The sequence below is a fragment of the Equus quagga genome, chromosome 15 (assembly GCF_021613505.1).
Source record: "Equus quagga isolate Etosha38 chromosome 15, UCLA_HA_Equagga_1.0, whole genome shotgun sequence".
NCBI lineage: Eukaryota > Metazoa > Chordata > Mammalia > Perissodactyla > Equidae > Equus > Equus quagga.
Window position 1 is genome coordinate 12,334,068 of NC_060281.1, and position 24,466 is coordinate 12,358,533.

The window sequence follows — 24,466 nt, forward strand, 5'->3', positions numbered from 1 at the left end:
AAACATTATAATATTTAAGACATATGTATTAACCAAGGACTGAGTTCATGAGCTAAGCCATCATTGAGAAACTATTCACTTATGTAATCTTAATTTCCAATACCTACATAGGATGAACCAAAATATTTATTTTTTATGTTTATCCTCTTTTTTCTTTGCTCTTATCCTGTTCTCTTCTGTATCTGATAAAGGGTAGAGGCCAACTTTGACAGTTTAATTTCATAACCTCCTGAATCAGCTGTCTGTCAGCAGGATCAGTCAATGAGAAGCACTGAGGAGAGTTGGAAGTCATGAGGAAAGGAGAAGCCTCAGTGTGTCTCCCCTTTTCTCTCTGCCTCAGTTGGCAAATTTGTCAACACCACATCTTTTCATGACTCCAGCTTCCACCAGACAGGCCAGCCCTGCTTCCAGCTACCACGAGGAAAACCCCAGATTCTACATTCCAGTAACCCACTTCTTCACTTTGTCACTTCAGTCTAGGGACAATGGCAGCTTCCTACTGTTGCTCTTCTCTGTACTGGTTCACCATCCTCTTTTGTCTTCTGTGTCCCTCCATCACCTATGTAGCCAATTCTTTCAGAATATTCCTTTGGTTGGAAACGCTTAGAGAGGTTCCTTTTTTTTTTCTGGTTGAATATCAACTAACAAACTTCATTCCATTTTATGCATTTTTAAGAAAATTTGTGAATATGCATTTTAAAAAGCTGGGAAAGCCTTTTCATTGTTTAGAATAGAATGAGATAACACTCAAACATGGTGAATCAGGAAAAAGCATGAGTCCTATCTATCTTCAAGGTCTTTCCTACTAATGACTCCTGAAGAAAGAAGCATTATTTAACAGAGTGAAATGACCAAGCTTTAATTCAATGTGCTTTATTGGGACAAGTTCCTCTTTTTCCGGGAAAAACTATATACAGTAACCAGTTTAAACTGGATCTCATAAAAAGCACATAAATGCTACATACATTTGATTGAACAGGAAGAAAACCAAATCTTAGTGCTCACAGTCTTATCCAATCTGAGAGACATTGTTCTGGTTGAGTTACATGATCTTCATGGAGAATTTTTCTCCTGTATATTCTTAACTCAAAATAATAAGACTCCATATATGCAGACAGAAACAGGAACTCTAAAGACACGTGTACCAAGTGTGTGGTCCTTCCCACTGCTCAGTCCAAGCTGAGGTGAGTAGAGCACACCTGCAGGCCAAGAAAAGCCACAGTGTGGGCGAAAACCATCTAGTCATCAATCAGATCAATTCTACAAATAGTTACTCAGTCCCTAGAGTGGCAAAGGAATATGCCAATCACTACTTTTTTTTGAAGGTTGGCTAGGGGCCCTTGGATAATAAATAGAACCAAACATGCTCTTTAAAGTTGTGCAAATGAGAAGCAACATCATTCAAAGGAAGACACTAACTCAACCAACCTCAGGAATAATATTTTCCATACCCCATTGCTATACTTCTGTCTCAGTTAATTTCTCTCTCTCCTCTAGCTCCTGGTCTATAATTGCTTGACAAATACGTCTTGTGCCTTCCAATGGGACTGACTATTGTGGTATTTTCTTTCTTTTTCCTTCAATCTTTGTGATCAGTTTCCTCATCAGTTGGGGTCATTAGAAAAGAAGGAAATTTTAAAACAGCAGAATCCAGGCCTACAATCTAGACACATAAATCAAAATGTGAAAATTAATTCCAACAATTTTTGTCCATTTAAATAACAAGGACAAGGTTGGATCAACTTAACCCCATCAATGTTTTTAAAAGCAACATTAGTCATCTGGCATTTTAGTGCCTTATTATTCATTACTTCCTCGGTGTTGAACATCTAAGGAATGTTTTAGAAGTGTTTTAACACCTGTAGCAGAGACGCTGTTGGTACCCTGCCCACATAGCCTCATTGTGCCGTTTCAGTGGACATCAATCTAACACCTGACCATGAAAACCTACTTTTCTTGGCCTGTGGGTTTTTTCTTGATTCTGGAACCTGCTTTTCCCACCCTTACGTCAGATCAGAACAACAAGGGAATTCACGGCCCCCAGGAGCAGCCCACAACCAACGAACATCTTTCTTGGGTGACGTATCTGAGGAATGTGTAACAGTCCCCAGTGGGATAAGAACTAGTTGCCTGTGGGGTGCTTTGCTTGGTAATGCACTTATATAGTCTGCCTTCACTACCCTGTGTCAATGCCCCAGTTTCTTCTCAGTGTTCCCTTCTCTGCCCAGACCACTTGCACTCAAAACCTCATCTCAGAGGCTCCTTCTAGAGGAATCCAGACTGAGATAAAACCAAATTATTTCTCAACCCTCTGAGGGAACATCAGCCAAGCCCAATAAGGTGAAACAGCCTCATGTATATTTTCTAGGCGAGAGCCAAATGAATGGATGCTTCTTCGACAAAGCTGCAGTGATAGATGGAGAAACGACAATTGCAGCAACACTTCACTGTTCTGTGCTCGGCTTCCTCACGTTTTCAGCACGTCTGACTTATCTAAATCACGACACCTTTGGACACAACAACATAGAAAAGCCCCACACTGAAAATTAAGATGACAGAGTGTCCAGAAATTAAGGCCATTGGTACCCGACCATTGTAATTATAACTGGCCATTCTCACTTACTGATCAACTTCGCTTCTCCATTTATTAGTTTGCCATTTAAGATGCCAGTGAATTAAAAGATTATATCCTTTCCCAACCATTATGATGATGCTATTTTTGTTTCTCTGACTACAGAGAACGAAAATAAAAATTAGATGCAAATTAGTGCCAATTTAGCTTACTTTTTAGCATCTCAAGCAGTGAACTGTGAAATGGTTGTGATAAAGTGTATTTATTCTTTCTGACTTGTGGCATCATGTTGCTGTTTTAGGGGGTAAATATATTATCTTTCCAAACACAGTTTTGCAACTGATTTTAATAGACTTTACACAATGTGTACTGGCTTCCAAAAATAGGGGTGTAATATGTGTCAAGACTGTATTTCTATTGCTACTCTCTAAGCTTTTCCATTACTTACCATCTTGTCCACATCACAGGCCATTACACAGGACCATAAAGAGCACTTATTTCCTGTGGGCAGTTATTTTCCCTTTTGGATTCAGATTGTGAGTTAGGTTTAGGCAAATAAAAAGAAAGAAAATGTTAGCTTATGGAGGGAAACAATAATCTATTTCCATTGTATTTGCCAAAACATAAACAAGATCTGAAGTAAGAAGGCACTATTTGGTTAAAAAAATCATAAGGATGGTAAATTGGTGTTTCCGTTGCTTTTTGTTGTCTGAAGTTCTCACTGGTCAGAGAAACCACATCATTTCTATAAATGAATGCTGTGAACTTTTCAAGACGAGTGCTGTCACACCGTGAACTATCAAAGTCAAAAGGACACCGTCATGAGAGAAAAATAAACACAACCAGGGAACTTTAAAGGCATTAAGCTACTCTGCTATCCTCTATCAGTATTTTTATATACTCAGTAGTACAAAGGAAGCAGAAGCATAGAGCCTAGAGTGTAACAAGAAGACACGCATGTTATAATAACAAGGTGAAGAGACAAATTCCACGGTCACAGAGAACCTCACATTGCTTAATTTCAATTTAAGAGGTTATGTAAATGCATGGCCTTGTGGAAATTTAATGATATGTTACGGTTCATCTGAACTTGTCAGTTGGCCCCAAGCTGCGATAATCAACTTTTCAATGTCAGACTCATTTACTCCTCGAAGAATCCTGAAATAGCCATTCTCGCCCCAGGACTTTCCCCAGGAATTGGCAGCGATCTGCAGAAAAATGAAAAATAAAACACCTGAGTATCATACTTGGATATTTTTTAATCCTGCCTGTAAAAACACAGGGACCTCATGTGTAGCTATTTTCTAAATAAGAATAAAAGTTATATTATTCATCAGTTAGATTAATATGCATGGCTATTCATGTTGGCAATAGCCAGAATTGTTGTAACACCTCTGAGTGCCCCAAGTACAACAGTGACATATGCATCAGAGTTTAAATGCAACATCAGAAGATGCCACACAAGCTGCAGTTATCGAGTGTCTACTGTGTGACTGGCCCAGTGCTAGGCACTGGAGGAACAAAGATAAATGATACATTATCCTGTGTTCAGCGGACTTATGGTGTAATGAAGAACAACCACCATAAAGCTAGTGCTAAGGTAGAAACATGCACAGGGTGCTATTGAAGTCAGCGGAGGGGCATCTTGCTTATTTGAATGGCTCAGGGCAGTTGTCCTGGAGGAAGTGCCACATGAGATGCATATTAAAGCCTGAACATAAAAAATTACCAGATGAAAAAGGAGGAGAGGAGATTCAGGTAAAGAGCAAAAGCATAAACACCAAAGCACGAAGCAGCAGGAAGCAGTGAAATGAAGCAATGAAATTGTTATAATTAGATCGTTAAATGGAAGCAGGCTGGTAGGTTATGAGGCAGGAACTGGAGATAAGGACAGCCATACTGAAAAAATATGGTAAAAATAATGGCAAGTTGTTGAGTTGCTTCCAGCAGAACAAGTTAGACAAATTTATATTTTGATTACATTATTCTGTATGAAATGAGATGGATGGATTTAAGAGGGTAGACACAAGAGGCAAGGAGACTGATTAATAAATTTGTAATAGTCAATGGGAGATGACAACAAGGGTAAGGAAAACAGGGAGAGAAGTAGAGGGAGCATTTTGAGAAAGTAATTTGAGAAATATTCAAGAAAGTAAAATTAATAAGAATTAGAAATTCCCTATTTTTATTTTTAAAATGTGAGGATGGTTAGAGAATTGGGAAAGGTCTAGAATGTTTCCTGGGCTTAGAGCTTGAGTGAATGTGTACAGGAAGCAAACACAGGAATGCAGTCGATAGAGACTGTCATGAAAGCCAAAAGGACACTCAGCAGGAAGTTGGCTAACCACAACTAAATGCCACAGAAAAGCCCAGTAGGATAACAACTGAAATTATTTTGGGGATTTGGTAAATTGGAGACTTCATAACCACAGCTTCCATGCTTGTCTCACATTCACCCTCCACTAGGCTTAAGATGGAAAATTTTCTCGAATGTGGCCTACGCTGATGTTCCCAAGGCACGTGGTGTTGTGTTGAGCTTTCACTGGTTTCTACCATCTAAGAGGGCAGGTTTGCTCTGCATCAGAATAGTCATGACAATATCAGCTTTCAGAAAGAACTGATTCTTGTCACTTCCTTTAAGATTTATCTCTTTGTCATCTTTTTTTCCCAGCTTTAGTGAGATATTATTGACATATAAAACATGTAAGTTTAAGGTGTACAATGTGCTGATTAGATACATGTATATGTTGCAAAATGATTACCACAAACTGTTAATTAACACCTCCATCTCTTCCTATAATCATGATTTCGTGTGTGTGTGGTGATAACATTTAAGATCTACTCTCTTAAAAACTCTCAAGTATATCATATAGTATTGATAATTACGGTCACCATGCTGTAGATTAGATCCCCAGATCTTATTTATCTCATACCTGGGAGTTTGTACATTTTGACTAATACCTCCCCACTTCCCGACCACCCAGCCCCTGACAACCACCATTCTATTCTCTGAGTTTGTTTTTTTTAGATTCCACATATAAGTGAGAACACATAGTATTGTGTTTTTGTCTGTCTGACTTATTTCACTTACCATAATGCCCTCAAGGTCTATGCATATTGTCACAAAAGGCAGGATTTCCTTCTTTTTCGTGGCTGAATAATACTCCATTGTGTATATTTTTTTCTTGACCCATTTATCCATTGATTAACATTTAGGTTGTTTCCATGTCTTGGCTATTGTGAATAATACTGCAATGAACATGGGATTGTAGATACCTCCTCAATATTATTTTTTTATTGCCTTTGGATATATACCCAGAAGTGGGGTTGCTGTATCATCATATGGTTGTTCTAGTTTGAATTTTTTGAGGAACCTCCACATTGTTTTCCATAGTGGCTGCACCAATTTACACTCCTACCAACAGTGCATAAGAGCTCCCTTTTCTCCATGGCCTCCCCAGTACTTGTTGGTTTTTATCTTTTTGATAGTAGCCATTCTAACAGGTGTGAAGTGATATCTCATTGTGGTTTTGATTTGCATTTCCCTGAAGATTACTGATGTTGAGCCTCCTTTCTTGTACCTGTTGACCATTTTTATGTCGTCTTTAGGAAAATGTCTGTTCAAGTTTTTTGCCCATTTTTAATTGGATTATTTGTTTTTCTGCTATTGAGTTGTATGAGTTCCTTATATATTTTGGATCTTAACCCTTTATCAGATATATGGTTTGCAAATATTTTCTCCCATTCAATAGGTTCCCTTTTTATTTTGCTGATTGTTTCTTTTGCTGTGCAGAAGCTTTTTATTTGTTGTAATCTCATTTGTTGATTTTCCCTTTTGTTGCTTATGCTTTTGGTGTCGTACCCAAAAAATCTTTGCCAAGACCAATGTCAAGAAGACTTTTCCCCATGCCTTTTTCTAGGAGTCTTATGGTTTCAGGTCTTACATTTAAGTTTTTAATCCATTTCAAGTTAATTTTTGTGGGTTGTATAAAATAGAAGTTCAATTTCATTCTTCTGCATGTGGTTATCCAGTTTTTCCAACACCATTTATTGAAGAAACTATCCTTTCCCCATTTGTCTTCTTTGCTCGCTTCTCAAATATTAGTTGATCATATATCAGTGGGTTTATTTCTGCATTCTCATTCTGTTCCCTTTGTCTATGTATCTACTTTTACACCAGTATCATGCTATTTTGAGTACTCTAGCTTTATAATAAAGTTTGAAATCAGGAAGTGTGATGCCTTCAGCGTTTTTGTTCTTTCTCAAGATTGTTTTGACTAGTCAGGGTCTTTTGTGGTTTAATACAAGTTTTAGGATTTTTTATCTATTTCTGTGAAAAGTGTCGTTGGAATTTTGATGGAGATTGCATTGAATCTATAGATGGCTTTGTGTAGTATGGACATTTTAACAATATTAATTCTTCCAATCCATGAATACAGAGTATCCTTCCATTTATTTGCATCTTCTTCCATTTCTTTCATCAATTTCTTATAATTTTCAGTATGCAGATTTTTCACCTCCTTGGTTAAATTTCTTCCTAAGTATTTTTGTGGATGCTATTGTAAATGGGATTGTTTTCTTTATTTCTTGTTCAGATATTTTGCTGTTAGTGTGTAGAAATGCAACTGATTTTTGTACATTGATTTTGTATCTTGCAATTTGACTGAATTCATTTCTTAGTTCTAATAGGTTTTCGGTGGTGTCTTTAGGGTTTTCTATATATAAGATCATAACATCTGCCAACAAAGATAGCTTTACATCTTCCTTTTCAATCTGGATGCTTTTTATTTCTTTTTCTTGCCTGATTGCTCTGGTGGGACTTCAGGACTATGCTGAATAGGAGACGTAAGAGTGGGCACCCTTGTTGAATTCTTGATCTTAGCAGCAAAGCTTTCAGCCTTTCACCACTGAGTCTGATGTTTGCTGTGGGTTTGTCATATATGGCATTTATTATGTTAAGGTATATTTCTTCTATACCCAATTAATTGAGGACTTTTATCATAAAAGGATGCTGAATTTTGTCAAATGCTTTTTCTTCATCTATTGAGATGATCAGATCAATTGTACCTTTCCTTCTACTAATGTGGTATATCACATATCTGGATTTGTGCATGTTGAACCAATCTCGCATCCCGGAGATAAATCCCACTTGATCATGATGGGAGGATCACATTAAAAGGATCCTTTTAATATACTGTCAATGTCAGTTTGCCAGTATTTTGTTGAGAATTTGTGCATCTGTGTTCATCAGGGATATTAGTATATTCTCTTTTCTTGCAGTGTTCCTATCTGGCTTTGGTATCAGGGTAATGCTGGGCTTATAAAATGAGTTTGGGATTGTTCCCTGCTCTTCAATTTTTTGGAAGAGTTTCGGAAGGATTGGAATTATTTCTTTAAATGTTTGGTAGAATTCACCAGTGAAACCATTTTGTCCTGGGCTTTTCTTTATTGGGAGGTTTTTGATTACTGATTCTATCTCCTTACTCATTATCGGTCTGTTCAGATTTTCTATTTCTTCATTATTTAGTCTTAGTAGGTTGTGTGTTTCTAGGAATCTATCTACAGGCATACCTCGAAGATATCGCAAGTTGGATTCCAGACCACCGTAATAAAGCAAATATTGCAATAAAGTGAGTCACAAATGTTTTGGTTTCCCAGTGCATATAAAAGTTATGTTTACACTATACTGTAATATGTTGTGTGCAATAGCATTATGTCTAAAAAAAATGTACATATCTTAATTAAAAAGTAATTTAGTGCTAAAAAATTCTATCATCTGAGCCTATGAATTTTCCAGTTTTCCTCCTGTTATTAGTTTCATACCATTGTGGCCAGAAAAGATAATTGGTAAGATTTCAATCTTCTTATGTTTTTCAGGTCATGTTTTATGGCTTAATATGTGATCTATCCTGGAGAATGTTCTATGTACACTTGAGAAAAATGTATTCTGCTGGTGTTAGGTAGAATGTTCTGGGTGTGTCTGTTAGGTCCATCTAGTCGGATGTATAGTTCAAGTCCAATGTTTCCTTTTTGATTTTTTGAATATATTTCCATTGTTGAAAGTGTGGTATTAAAGTCCCCTACTCTTACTGTACTGTTGTCTGTTTCTTCCTTCAAATCTGTTAGTATTTGCTTTATATATTTAGGTGCTCCTTTTTTGGATGCATAAATATTTACAGATGTTATATCCTCTAGTTGGATTGACCCCTTTATCATTATACCATGACCTTCTTTGTCTCCAATTACAACCTTTCTCTTAAAATCTATTTTGTCTTACAAAAATATAGCTACCACTGCTTTCTTTTGGTTTCCATTCAGTTTTCCATCCTTTCACATTCAGTCTGTGTGTGTCCTTAAAGTTGAAGGGAGTCTTGTAGGCAGCATATATTTGTGCCCTTTTTTTTTATTCATTCAGCCACTGTATGACTTGTTTGAAGAATTAAGTCCATTTAGATTTAAAGGAATTATTGATAGGTAAAGACTTATTAATTGTTTTCTGGCTGTTTTGTAGCTTCCTGCTCCTTTCTTTGTTTATTGCTGTATTTCCTTGTTAGTTGGTGATTTTCAGTAGTGAAATGCTTTCATTCCCTCTTCTTTAACTTTCGTGAATCTACTGTAGATTTTTGCTTTGTGGTTACATGCAGCTTAAATCAAACATCTTGTATATATAACAGTCTATTTTATGTTGATAACAACTTAACTTTGAATGAATGCAAAAACTCTCATCTTTCACTTCCCCTTCCCTGTAATTTGCTTTTGATGTGATAATTTGCCTCTTTTATATTGACTCTTTGCCTTCTTAACCAGCCCTGGCAACATAAAGGAGCACTTTTAAAACTGTGTCTAAAATTATTAATTCAATTTACCACTTCAAAGATGGAATGGACTTTAAATTAAATGGAAATGAGATAGCATTAAAGTGTGTGAGAGTTTTAGCAACAATAAATTAAACTGAATTCCAACTTCCCTATTTTCTAGTCAGTTCCAATACGTATACTTCCAAACACTGAGAAGTCAAATAATGTTAGTCATAATTTAGGATAAATTGTTAGGAATATTAATATTTTTAAATTCTTGAAACTATAGTATTTAGCACTGCACCTAGTCTCATTTGGATGTGTTGAAAATTATAACTATCCAATACTTTATCATTATAACTTTGGTAAAAATCAGAAAAGTATGTGATGATTTTACAAGCAAATGCAAATTTATGTAGTAATGAGAGCTAACCATAGATTTGCAAGAAAGTCAGCATAGTTATAAAGAGTGGTACTTGATAAAGTAGTGCTAATAAAAGGCACCTCAGGACATGTATTTTTTTATTAATCTTATTCTTCCTACTGTCATTTCTTCTCCTCATCAGTTTTATTTGATTCTTCCAAAAGCGTGAATTTTTAGCATTTAATTATAAGGGAATAGGCAGCAATTCAGGGGAGGAATTTCCCAAGGACGTAACTCTTTATCTTTTGTTTTGAGATATATGATACAGTCACAAGTGTGAAGTACATTAATCTTAAGTGTACAGTTTGGTGAATTTATACACATTTATAAGGTTTACACCTATGTAACCTGCAGTTAGGCCAAGATATAAACCATTTATAGCACTGCAGAAGGTCTACATATCCAGAGAAACATCTACTCTCCTTTCTCTCATCAATTTTTCCTGAAATTGATCTTTATAATAAGATAATAACATAGTATGTATTCTTCGGTTGGCTTCTTTAGTTCAATAAAACGTCTCTGAAATTCATCCACGTTATAGCATATATAAGTCATTCTCTTTTATTGCTGTGCATTTTCATTGCATAACTATGCCCCAATTTATTTATCTATTCTCCTGTTGATAAACTTGATGAACATAAGTAGTATTATTTACATTCATCAGTAGCATGTGAGTTCTAGTTACTTCATATCCTCACACCCACCCATTGATATGATCAATCGTTTTAATTTTAGCCTATCTAGCAAATGTGCTGTGATAGCTCACCATTATTTTAATTTGCATTTGACTGATAACTAGTCGTGTTGACCGCCTTTTCATATGTCTGTTGGCCATTTGGATTTTCCTTTTGTGATTGCCTATTCAAGTATTTTGTCCTATATTTTATTGAGCTATTTTTTTCTTCATATATATTTGAACAAATTCTATATATTCTTCATATGAATCCTTGCCAGGTATCTTTCCAAATAGATAGATAGATAGATAGATTGATAGATAGATAGATAGATAGATAGATGATAGATAATCTTCTCTCTGTCTGTTGTTTATCTTTTCTATCTGATAAGGTTGTCTTTTGATGACTGGTAGTTCTTATTTTAATATAGTCTGATAATTTTTTTCTTATAAAGTTTATTCATTTTGTGTCCAGTACAATAAAGTTTTGCCTAATCAACATCATTAATATGTTGCCTATGTTTTCTTCTAGAGACTATTATTTTGCAATCACATTGAAGTCTATGCTCCATCTCAAATTATATTTGCATGTAATTTTGAGGTAGGGGCCAAGGTTCAATCTGTTTTCATATGGCTATAAAATTGCTGCAGCATAGGCATTGGCGAACTACGGCTCATGGACCTAATCTGGCCAGCAGCCTGTTTGGGTTCAGCTGAATGAGCTAGGAATGTTTTGGTATTTGGTTTATGTTTTTAAAGGGTTGGGAACAAAATTTTAAGTAAAATATGTGACAGAGGGGCCAGCCTGGCAGCCTAGTGGTTAAAGTTCCACGCACTCTGCTTCAGCAGCCCAGGGTTCATGGGTTCAGATCCCAGGCACAGAGCTGCTCCACTCATCAGCCATGTTGTGGAGGCATCCCACATACAAAATAGAGGAAGACTGGCACAAATGTTAGCTGAGGGCAAATCTTCCTCACCAAAAAAGAAAAAATATATATGTGATAGAAACTGTACGTGACCTTCAAAATCTAAAATATTTACTATTTCACCCTTTATAAAAAAAAAAATTTCTAACCCCTATTCTAGTATTAATTACTAAAAAGACTCTTCTTCCTCAATTGAAATGCAGTGGAGTCTTTGTTGTAAAACAAGTGTATTGTGTGCTTTAAATCTGGATTATTTATTTTTTGTGACATCAGTATATTTCTCTATTCTTATGTTAATAAGTGCTATCTTAATAACTGTAGCTTTAGATAAGGTCTTGAAGTCTGGTAGTGTAATTCTTCCAACTTTGTTCTTATTCTCCAAGGTTATCTTGTGTACTCTAGGTCTTTGCATTTCCATATAAAATTTAGAATCACTTTTTCAACATAATCCCCCTCCACAAATAAAATCTCTACTAGGATTTAGATTAGGATTTTATTGAATTTATAAATCAATTTGGGAATGTTAATATGGAGTCTTCCAAATCATGAACATGGTGTATCTCTCCTTTGATCTAGGTCTTTAATTTATCTCAACCCTAAAAATCTTGCAAAGCTTTCACTGAAATATTTCCTAGGTTTTTAAATTATGTTGTTTTAGATCATGTTTATTTTTAATTTCCAATTGTTTCTTGCTACCATATAGAAATATAATTAATTTTTTATATTAGCTTAATATCCAGAAACTTGCTAAATATGCTTACTATTTCTACCAGTTTCTAGATTTTTTTTGGATTTTCTATATACATAATCATGTCATGTGCAAATAATGTCGGTTGTATTTCGTTCCACACTTCCCCTTTATTTCTTTTTCTTGTTTTACTGCACTAAGTGGAACCTCAGTAAAATGTTCATGAAGGTGATGATAATGAATGCTTTATTTTTCAATGATAAGAGAAAAGTGTTCAGTATTTTATCACTAAATATGATGTTAGCTGTAGGGTTTTTGAAGACTGACTTTATAAGATGAAGGAAGGTAAATCTATTCCTAATTTGCTAAGATTTGTAATCATAAATGAGTTCTGTGGTCTACAGAATTCTAGAAAGGCCACTAAGCTTCCTGCCCCGTGGTGTACTTGCCCTGTATAATCCCTTCCACTTGAATGTGGACAGGACCTGGGGATAAAACAGGATGTCACTTTTGAGAACAGGTTGTTTTATATGACAAAGTCGAAGGAATTGTGAAGATATGATTCAAATCCCCAATCAATTGACAGTGAGTTAATCAAAAGGGAGATTATTCTGCCTAACCTAAGCAGGTGAGCCCTTGAAAAGAGGGTCTACAGGTCAGAAACTCTCTTTCCTAATGGTCTTCAAGCTCTAAGCTGCTGTGTTGTGAGAGGATCTGTGAGAGCGCCCGCCATGGGACACGTGACAAGGAGCTGCAAGCAGCCTCTAGGACCAGAGAGTGGCCCGCAGCTAACAGCCAGCAAGAAAATGGCGACTTGGTCCAACCACAAGCGCTTAATTCTGACAACAACCATGTGACCTTAGAAGAGGCCCTTGAGCTTCAGAAAGGAACACAGCCCACACAACATTTTGATTGTATCCATGGGAGACCTGAGCAGAGAGAGGACCCAGCCGAGAGGACTGGACTCCTAACCCACTCCTAACTCTGAGATAATAAATGCATGCTGTTTTAGGCTGTTAATTTGTTGAGCAACAGTTGAAAATTAATACAGGTGCTGAATTTTATCATGGCATTTTCTGCATCAATTAAGATAATCGTGTCCTCTTTCACTCTGATAATGATGAACTATATTGATTGATTTTAATATTTAAAACCAACTTGGCATTCTTGGGATAACCGTCACTGGATTATAATCTATTATCCTTTTAATATATTTCTTGATTGTTAAATCTTGTTTAGAACTTTCTGTTGATGAGAGATATTGGCTTGTAATTTTCCTTTCTCATATAGCCCTTGTCAAGTTTTGGTATTGATGTTATGCTGGTTCATAAAATGAGTTGGGAACTGTTTCTTATTTCTTTATTCACTAAAAGGGTTTGATGTAAAATTGGTTTTATTAGTTCCTGAAGCATTTGGAAAAATTCAGCAGTGAAGCCATTTGAGCCTATTGTTTCTTTGTGAGAGTTTTTTTTTTTAACTTTTTATTGAGATTATGATGGTTTACAACCTTGTGAAAATTCATTTGTACATTATTGTTTGTCAGTCGTGTTGTAGGTGCACCCCTTCACCCTTTGTGCCCACCCTCCACCCCCACTTTCCCCTGGTAACCACTAATCTGTTCTCTTTGTCTACATGTTTAACATCCACGTACGAGTGGAGTCATACAGAGATTGTCTTTCTCTATCTGGCTTATTTCACTTAACATAATTCCCTGAAGGTCCATCCATGTTGTTGTGAATGGGACAATTTTATTCTTTTTTATGGCTGAATAGCATTCCATTGTATATAAATACCACATCTTCTTTATCCAATCATCTGTTTATGGGCACTTAGGTTGCTTCCACATCTTGGCTATTGTAAATAATGCTGCGATGAACATAGGGGTGCATGGGGCTTTTGGAATTGCTGATTTCAAGCTCTTTGGATAGATACCCAGTAGTGGGATGGCTGGGTCATATGGTATTTCTATTTTTAATTTTTTGAGAAATCTTCATACTGTTTTCCATAGTGGCTGCAACAGTTTGCATTCCCACCAGCAGCGTGTGAGGGTTGCTTTTTCTCCACAACCTCTCCAACATTTGTTACTTTTTGTTTTGGTTATTTTTGCCATTCTAACAGGTGTAAGGTGATATCTTAGTGTAGTTTTGATCTGCATTTCCCTGATGATCACTGATGATGAGCATCTTTTCATGTGCCTTATAGCCCAGCATATAGTTACTTTTGGCAAATATTCCATATAGGTTATAAAGAATGTATATCTGTTAATATTTGTGAGTAGTATTCTATGAATTTCAATTATATAAAGCAGCCAATAGGTTTTTTTAAATCTTCTATATTTTTTACTTACATTTTAGAGGCATTTTCTATGAAATACTAAGTGAGATATATTAAAATATACAACACAATTATCAATTTGTATATTTCTCCTTTTTTCTGTAATTTTTGTTTAACATTTTTTGAAGCTGTGTTTTTGTAGCTTTTGTTTGAATGAAAATGTCTCTGTTTTGCTTTCTTTGAAAAAATTGTCACCAGATATAAAATTCTAGGTTGACATGTATATCATCGCCATAATTATTATTATTAATTATTTTATTCAGCACTTTAACAATGTCATTTTGCTGTCTTCTGATTTCTGTTTCTTATTTTTTCTGTTGAAGTCAGAGATCAGTTTTTTTTCCAAGTTTACTGAAATATAATTGACATATTCATGGCATAAGTTCAATGTGTACAAAGTGATGATTTTATATACGTATATGTTGCAAAATGATTGCCAAAATAAGGTTGTTAACACATCCATCACCTCATATAGTTATCATTTGTGTGTGTAGGTGGGGAGAGAACATTTAAGATCTACTCTCTTAGCAACTTTTAATTATATAATACAGTATTCTTAAGTATAATCACCATGGTTTACATTAAATCCCCAGAACTTATTCACTTTATAACTAGAAGTTTGTACCCTTTGACCAACATCTCCCCATTTTCCCCACTCCCCAGCCTCTGGCAACCACCAATTACTCTATGAGTTCAGCTTTTTTAGATTCCACATATAAGCGAGACCCTACAGTATTTGTCTGACATTTCACTTAGCAAAATGCCGTCAAGGTTCATCTATATTGTTCTAAAATGGCAGGATTTTCTTCTTTTTTATGGGTGAATAATACTCCATTATATATATATATATTATATTATATTATATATATCTCACATTTTCTTTATTCATTCATCTGTCAAAAGACTCAAGTTGTTTGCATGTTTGACTGTTATGAATAATGCTGCAATGAATATGGGAATGCAGATATCTCTTTGAAATAATGATTTTGTTTTCTTAAGATATATGCCCAGAAGTGGAATTGTTAGATCATATGGTAGCTCTATTTATAATTTTTTAAGGAGCCTCTATACTGTTTTCCATAGTAGCTGTACCGATTTACATTCCCATCAACAGTGCACAGGGTTCTCTTTTCTCTGCATCTTTGTCAGCACCTGGTGTCTCCTGTCTTTTTGGTGATAGCCATCCTAACGGATGTGAGACAACCTCTCAGAGTGGTTTCAATTTGCATTTCCCTGATGGTTGGTGAGGTTGAGCATCTTTTCAAGTACCTGTTGGCCATTTTTATGTCTTCTTTGGAAAAACATCTGTTCAGATCTTTTGCCCAGTTTTTAATTGGGCAGTTCTTGCTATTTGGTTGTATGAGTTCCCTATATATTTGGAATATTAACCCTTTATCAGGTAGATGGTTTACAAATATTTTCTCCACTCTGTAGGTTGCTTTCTTTTTGTTAATTGTTTCTTTTGCTATGGAGAGGCTTTTTAGTTTGATATAGTCCCCCTTGTTTATTTTTGCTTTTGTTGCTTGTGCTTTTGGTGTCGTGTCCAAAAAATCATTGCAAAGACCAATGTCAAGGAGAGTTTTAATCTCTCTTCTTCCAGCGGCTGTACTGTTTCAGATCTCACATTTAAGTCTTTAATCCATTTTGAGTTAATTTTTGCGAGAGGTGTGAGATAGGGGTCCAATTTCACTCTTTTCCCTATGACCCTCCAGTTTTCCCAGCACCTTTTATTGAAGAGACTATTCTTTCTCCAGCCAGCCATCACACTTAAGGCCACTTTTCAGAGGGTAACGTATCCTTTTTAAACTCTGCCTGTTTTTAAATTTTACTCATTGTTTTTTATTTTCAACTGTTTGATTATGAAATGCCTGGATATGTTGGGGCTTTTTATTTCTCCTACTAGGAGTTTATTGATCTTCCTGATTCTTTGGGTTGATGTTTTTCAGTTTTGGAAAACTTTTGGCCGTCCTGTCTTCAGATATTGATTCTGCCTCATTCTCTCTCTCTCTTTTCCTTCTGAGAATACAATTACAAGTATGTTAAGCATTTAGTTGTGTCTTACCTGTCATTTCACATTGTTCTGGATTTGTTTTTGTTTTTTCACTATATTTTCCTCTGTGAACTGCAACTTGGATATATTTATATATTTTATGGAATTTTAAGATCACTAATTCCATCCGTTCTTTAACCCATACAGTGAATGCTTAATTTCAGACATTGCATTCACAAATTCAAGAATTCATTTTTGTTTAACATATTGAAATCCTTTGCTGAAATTCTCCATCTTTTCATCCGTATAATTTCTGATGTTTTATACAATGGTTATTTTAAAGCTTGCATCTAAAGTATCATCTATTGCTTCTATTGATAGTTTTTTCCCTTGTTTCTTGGTCACATTTTTCTGCTTCACATATCTTATAATTTTTAATTGTATGCTAGATATTTTCTCACAATAATTACACAGACTGACATTGTGGTTATTTTTCAAAAGTTGGTCCTTTCTTCTAGAGAGAAATGGTGAGGGACTAATGACCTCAATTTAGTCAGGAACTGAGTTGGGTCAGGGTTGGAGGGAAGTTCTTGTTAAACTCAGTCCACACCTGGTTCCAAATATTTCGAGAGCAACACCTATCCCCTGTTTGTTTCAGGCTGTCTTCCAGGGGACTCCTTCCACAGGGTCTGCAGTGATACGGAGGATTTCCCTCTGCCCTCCCGTCCCCTTCCTTAGCTACTCACACTACCCCAGCACTCAGTAAATAGTCCATGGAAGAAGTGGCTGTGTTTGGGGTTCCTCTGGATTCCAGCCCTGCTGGATTTTCCTTCTCCTAGAGGCCTCTCTCTGCCTATTGCAAATCCCCTCCTCAGATTGTGCCGAGGCCCACCAAATGCTCCCAGAACAGAAAATCTTCTCCAGATTCAGCTCTGTCATTTCTTTAAAAATATAAGTTTTGGAAAATAATGCTGTTATTATTTTCTACTTATTTAGTGGAATTTATGGCTTACTGCTATCGATTACACTTTACTTAGTATTGAAAGTTATTCATTTATTTTTTATTATAATTTACTATATTGTGGGCCTATTTGTAAATATTTTGAAACACATATTTGAAACACATATTTTGAAACACGTTATTGTGGGGAAACAAAACTTCCCTGAACTTCTCAGTGCTCTTGCAAAAAATCCTAGTCCCCTGTCACACAAAAAGTGTGTATGACTTAAAGATAGGGGATATTTGCTTTCACTTCTCCCAGAAATATTTTTTCTTCACATACCATGTGAAGTAGATCTGTAGCCACTTGTCTAGTTAATTGATCTGATCCCAAAGGGTAATAAAACTTCTCTTACCTCTCCATGAGAGCCAGAGAGTTAGAGACCAGACAAGGTCCTAAATTAAGCCCCAGGGTGCCAGGAGTACTGAAGACTATCTCCCTCCGTATGTACAGGTCAAAAGGGATGAAGCCTAGCACTTGGAGACATTTTCTGGTGTTTACCTGGCCCTTAGAAAGACATATTTATAGTCCTAAGGGTTAGGTTGAGAACACAGGACCCTTTCCATCTCATCTTAATGGAATTAAAGTTTTTTCTCTCCTTCTAGGAAAGGAGGAGGTTGCCCGTCTTTCTCTTGTATGTAAATGGAGAAATCCATTGTTCTCTGCCCCTTTTTTAAGGGGTGTAAACTGCTTCCTGTATAGAAAAAATCCATTGGCACTTTATCACTTCGCCTGCAAGACTAAAGTGTGGGGGACCAATGCTGTGATATCTGGCTGTTGATCTGGTTGTGAATATCAATTAAAAACTCTTTCCTTCTGACCCAGGTGCCTTAATGCAAGTGGAATAACATCTCAGACCCTTCACAATTCCTGACAAAACACTACAATAATACATAAAGATTTCATATTTTAATTGAACTAACATTAAGTTTTATACAAAATGAAAACCATTTCAGTGACTTGACTAATTTTTCCTAAGTGCATAGATTAATGCTATTCATTCACTCATTCAATGAATGTTGCTTATATTCCCACTATGTACCAGTGGCTCTGCTTTGCCCTTTTGATACATTGGTAAATAAGGCAGATATGATCCTGGACCAAGATGATACTTCCTTCACAGTTTAAGGGAGGAAAAAGTCAACGGAAATGTGCAATTTAATAAAATAAGATGAATTTTCAGTCTGATTCTTGTATACTTACCACTTACATTAAACAATTTATGGAAAAGAGTCACAGCAGAAAGAAATCCTGCCCCTGTGCCCATGAAATAGATTTCTTTGAAAATTTTTGATGCAGTAAGTTCAGAATTGATGGTTACTACAACAAGAGTAGTTTAAAAAGACAGTGTGTTTGGATGTGTTGAATATATGAGTGTGAGTGTGTGTCTGTCTATGCATGTCCAACCCGTGGGGCTCTAGGATGGAAATGATAAGGTTGAGAGTGAGGGGATCACAGAAAGTTCTCCTTTGCACTGACACTCATATTCATATTCACTCAACAAATAATTATTGAGTGCTATATGCTAAAAACTTGTAAGTTAAATACATTCATCAAAGAACTTGTGTTTATAACTTGTTTTTATAAACTCTAAATATTTTTTATTATGAGATCAAACTGTTCAAATTCATTTAATGGAAGTCCCATGCAGAAACTTAATTGTAGGTATTCAATAACGTATCCCCTTCACATTTTATGAATTTTAATTATTGAATATTAATGTTAATTATTAGCTACTTCAAGCTTTATTTTAAAGAGGAAAATGGTACTTAAGAAAGCTTAGTTTAAATGCAAAGAAGCATCATTATACTTAAAAGCATAATACTTCTATATATCAAGATAAATATATCAATAAAATAAAAAATATGGAACCACATATTTTGGTGATTGTTTTTTGTGAGTGTCTTCTGGAGAAATCTAATTAACCAAGAGTCACTTTGGTGAGCACAAGTCCTAGTATTTAGTGTTTTAAAAGTTATAATATGTTCTCTACTGAGTACACTCACATTCAAATTCCATGATGAATGTCATCACCTGGACTTTATTCTGCTTCTTAAAAAGAAGAAGGATGTATAAGGTAAGGGCTTGGAATAATTCATCAAAGTTTAATCAACTGAATATTTGACGTAATGTGTTCCAATCTTTTTCAAACTGTTTATTACATCTAACTTTCTATTTTTTTTAGACTAGACATTGGTTCTTTCTCCTTTCTATTATTTTTTTAGACTAGACAGTGGTTCTTTCTTTGTAAAGAAACATGTATATGTTGTAACTGGAAAAACACACACACACAAAGAAAAAACACTTAACCCCTAGGAAACGTGTTTGTATATACATGTACACATATGTAACACGTGTATGTATATGAATTGATACTAGCATTATTACCCATAGCAAAAAAGATGCAAGAACACAAAGTTGATTGACATATACAAGAAGACTAACCATTATTTTAAGTTTAATATCAATGACAACAGAACAAAAAGTTTTCCTGTTGAGTCTCATTTTGAAGAAAAATACTGACTCTTCTTTTGCGATTTAAAACAAGAGAAGTTGAGGAAAACTGTTACTCTAATACAAACGATTATAATGAGTTTTGTGTTGGAGAAAATGTCGATGTTACAATCAACATTTCAGTGACTTAGTACGTGACTAAGTAACACAAAGCGGGGAGCAGACAGAGAAGATTCTAAAATATTCACTTCAGAGGAGAAACTCCTGTGGAAAGAGCTACATACCCAAAATTTTTCTTTCCGCCCCTGGGCTCCTCTCAGTGTGCCCCACCTACAAATAATAATAATAATAATAATAATAAACAATATTGGGATGGTTAAAAATGTTTGATTTGCCTCTTGATAAAATGAAAATTATTGTTTGTATTATTTCTTTTCTGTTTTCCTTTGGCCTCGCTCTGTTTTACTATGGAACTGTTATCATTGCCCTACAGAAATGTGCTTGTGTAGTTTTCTTTTTGACCATAACGTTATTTACTTTCTCAGAATATACTCAACTATATCCAAAAGACTTGAAATCAAACTCATGGACCAAAGGAGATAAGTCTTGGCAACTGGGGTACAGAGGTTTTAAAGTTCTTAAACACCCCGCCCCTCTTTACCTCTAGCACTCTGAAACTCTAAATTACGAACTAAAAATTTCCAAGACTACTGATAAGAACTGTAATGTAAATACAGATAATTGTTGTAGATAAGAGAGTTTATTTAAAAATATTAACATGCGTATATTTTTATAAAATGGCTATGTGCCGACTGTGGAATTTCTCTATACATATGGAAATCCAATCCTGTATTTCCAGTACTGGCCCATTTCAATGTAGCATGAAACAGCTTTTAAGGGACCCAAACCTACGAGATCTCATTTTTTCTCTTGACTACACCCAGTGAGTTAGGCATTACTAACACGTTCTATTTACTACTGACATAACAAAACTTGTCCAAGATCACAGAGTGGGAAATATTGAGCCAGGACTCCAAATCCCACATCCTACTTAATTTGTTATATTGCTTCTCTTATAAATAGACAGTCCCCCCCTGCAGTGTGTACTGAACAGCATCAGTTTTATGTCAAGAAAACATATTAACTACCACTATCCATTGATTGTAAGAATATAGTTCTGTCCACATATCGTCCCATCAACCCGTCCCTAACATCCCAAATCCCACATCAGAGCTCCTTTGCGCTAAGTTATGGTACGCCACTACATAACAAATATTCCTGGGAGACACATAAACTTTTTGTTCAAATATTTCAACGTGAGTTTGCAGAAAGTTACTTTTAATAGGGTACAGAATAGAATGATGGCGCCATAGCATGGAGGTAGACGACAGATTCCTGGTATAGATCTTGGGGGATTCAAGAAAATATATTAATGCATTTGGATCCTTTGGCATGAGATCGAGGGAAGAAAAAAGTGATTTAGGAGGTAGGAAAACACTAAAGAGCAATCTTTTCTTTCTCTTGTTCCTGATAGAGGCTAGAAGGGATAGTTGGACTGATTGCCATCTCTCTTTTAGTTCTCTGCTACACACAGGAGTAGACTGAAGCACTTTATGGTTTCAAAATCCTGGGTGGTTTAATGTGTAAGTTCAAAGAGGTTCATTTCCAGAACCATTTTTCAGTTTTGAAATTGCGTTTACATCCTTGTAACATTTCTAAGACATCACCATTGTAAAATTTACCAATCAATCATAATATGTGCTCCAAATCTTCAAAGGTCGTTATGTACTTCAAGTAGTAGATCCTATCTGAAACCTCAAGTCACTCATTTTCTACCCGCTTATTGCGCTATCATAACAATTTCAAAAAGCCTTTACCACTCAATCAAACTTCCTTTCAGATGGTTCCTTTAGCTATTGACATAAAACACAAAATGCAAGACTAAATCAGAAGAATCAAAGGAACCATTAGGCTCCAAAATTATACAGGCAGGAGAGGAACCATGTATCTGAGATCCCACCAGATACAGTGAGAAGTTGGGGGCAGTCTTGCTTGAGGCCCTGAGGAGCTTCCTAAGAAAGAAGTCCTAATCAAGAAAGAGGGATCCAAGGACCAGCCCAGTGGCATGGTGGTTAAGTTTGCACGCTCTGCTTCAGCGGCCTGGGGTTCATTATTTAGATCCCCAGTGCAGACCTACGTACCACTTATCAAGCCATGCTGTGGCAGGCGTCCCACATATAAAGTAAAGGAAGATAGGCACAGGTGTTAGGTCAAGGCCAATCTTCCTCAGCAAAAAAAAAAAAGAAAAAGAAAGAAAGAAAGAGGGATCCAGATATGAAAAGCTTGATCCAGTAACTAAGCCTTGATGAAAAGAGTGCAGGAGCAACTGAGAGTATAATTTTGTCACCTGTCACTCAGTTCTGTCCAAGCTTAGCTCCCACACTGGACTCAGGTAGGTTCAGAATTAGGGAAGGGGAGAGTCAGACTTGTGATTAAAAACTGAACGAGCTATTTCACTAAAAACTCTGGGGGCCAGCCCGGTGGTGCAGTGGTTAAGTTCGCACGTTTCACTTCTCGGCAGCCCAGGGTTCACCGGTTTGGATCCCGGGTGTGGACATGGCACCGCTTGGCAAAAGCTATCCTGTGGTAGGTGGCCCACATATAAAGTAGAGGAAGATGGGCATCGATGTTAGCTCAGGGCCAGTCTTCCTCAGCAAAAAGAGGAGCATTGGCAGTAGTTAGCTCAGGGCTAGTCTTCCTCAAAAAAAACAAAACAAAACAAAACTCTGCATAGTCTATAAAGCACTTTAATAGCACTCAAATAGAGGGTAACACCAAAAGTGTGTCAAGTTTCTTTCCCACTTTGTAAGATCTTTCAGACTTCTTGGGCATCTATGCTTTGAGGATGGCTCATGGGAAAACAAAGAAATATTCAACAGAGGAAATTGAAAAGGCATACAAGAAAAATACACCATGAAATAAGTATTGCATTTATTCTGAAGTCCATTTTAGATGCTCTTCGGCCCTCTCAGAAATAGTGAGACAGTGCTATGGGGCATGAAGATCCACCATTGCACACGAGGTTAAGATTTAGCAAAATGATGACTACACATAATGCCATTGCCAACAGATCAGAGACTGATTGATTCTAAGGAAACAGAACATTTCCCCATAAAGGAGAAGAGGCTCTTCAGAATGCGGTTGTATAATTTTTCTTATTCTAGCATCACCAAATAAATTAAGAGTAAAATAAACTACTTCAGTTTGGAGATGTCTAAGAAATACAAACTATTACTTTTACTTTTGTTCAGTTGGCTGTATTTTTCATATGTTCCTATATATTTTGTTGTGATAATCTAAATAAAATTTTCAATGATACCATAGATGGCAATAATTCTTATCTTACAAATACCAACTGTTTGGATTTGCTATAAATTTCTTTTCAAGAAGCAGTACTGTTTATTATAACTTTAAGATGCATTATTTAAAACACCAGTCTTTTTCAGCCCAGGGAGAACACCAGCATTCATGTTATTATAAACGTTCTCAAAATGTGCAGAAAAACAAATTAATAAAATCTTCAAATAGAGATGAGAGGAGAAAAGGAAACTGAGCCTGCTGAATCTGATAGTTTCAGAGACTAGGATGCTTGTGAAAGATAATTATACACAAAGGATGTTAACCTACATGCAAAATTCAGATGGAAAGAAAATATCACACTACCACAGAAGCTACTGTGTGGTTCCCTATGTTATAGCTTCAATGTCAAACGACAAGCAAGTCCATCCATCACAGACTCTAACGTTTGCCCTGGAGTCTATCTATTCAGCTGTCTTTTCTCTCCTGCATCTTCTCCAACAGTCCCTAAGATGGTAATCAAATATCCCACAGGGTCGCAATGGGGTGTTGTAGAGATACAGACGTGGAGGTTGTTTTCTAAATATCGCATGCTCTGAAAGATGGAAAAATCACTTTACCCCAGGTTATTTCACAGTGGTATCAGAGCAAATTAATGTAATTAAAACCTTTATCCAAACAAAAATAAAGGTTAATAGTACCAAGCAAGAAGACTACTTATAGTATACATTTGCAGGAGACAGTTTCTCTCTTTTTGACCTCTGAAGGGCATTTTCCTTTAATATATGTATGTTCCTGAATTGTGGTACTAAGCTTCTGCTCTCCATTATACCAATAGGCTGAAGATTCTAGAAAGATGTATATATTTTCACATATATCTCTTGTACGTCAACGGCTATCTTTCAGGACATGAGGATCTTCGTCACATTCATATTTGCTCTAGACATAACTATGTAGACTCTTCTTTCCTTCACTTACATCCCTTCGTTTTAACCTTATGCTGCTGAGATTGTTTCCTTAAACTTGCTAATCCAAAACAAATTGTACAATAGGTTCACAAGTTTGAGGGCTCCTAGTAGTGGCTTTTCTTACCTCAAGGCATTCCACTTCATCTGAACTTTATACTGTTCTTTTGAACTTTTTCTACCTCATTAAATTAAATGGTGCAGCTCTTAGCCCTGGTACCACATTCCCTGAGGATGCCTGAGAACAGATGGCTCCCCACGATGAAGCTATGGTTGCATCTCTAA

The 24,466-nt window shown here is 36.0% G+C and overlaps 1 protein-coding gene across 3 annotated transcripts in view; it reads right to left on the reverse strand.

Moving 5' to 3' along the window:
- Positions 1-876: 876 nt before the first annotated feature.
- The window catches only part of TINAG (tubulointerstitial nephritis antigen), an 88,140-nt gene continuing 64,550 nt past the window's right edge, over positions 877-24,466 (reverse strand). For 2 of the 3 annotated variants that reach the window (XM_046640619.1, XM_046640617.1), the window contains exons 10-11: positions 20,144-20,189; positions 877-3,780 (exon numbers count right to left, since the gene is read on the reverse strand). In XM_046640619.1, the coding sequence (XP_046496575.1) occupies positions 3,646-3,780; positions 20,144-20,189 (181 nt within the window). In that variant the 3' untranslated portion in view covers positions 877-3,645. The remainder of the gene's footprint in view (positions 3,781-20,143; positions 20,190-24,466) is intronic. The other variant, XM_046640618.1, reaches the window with a different exon arrangement.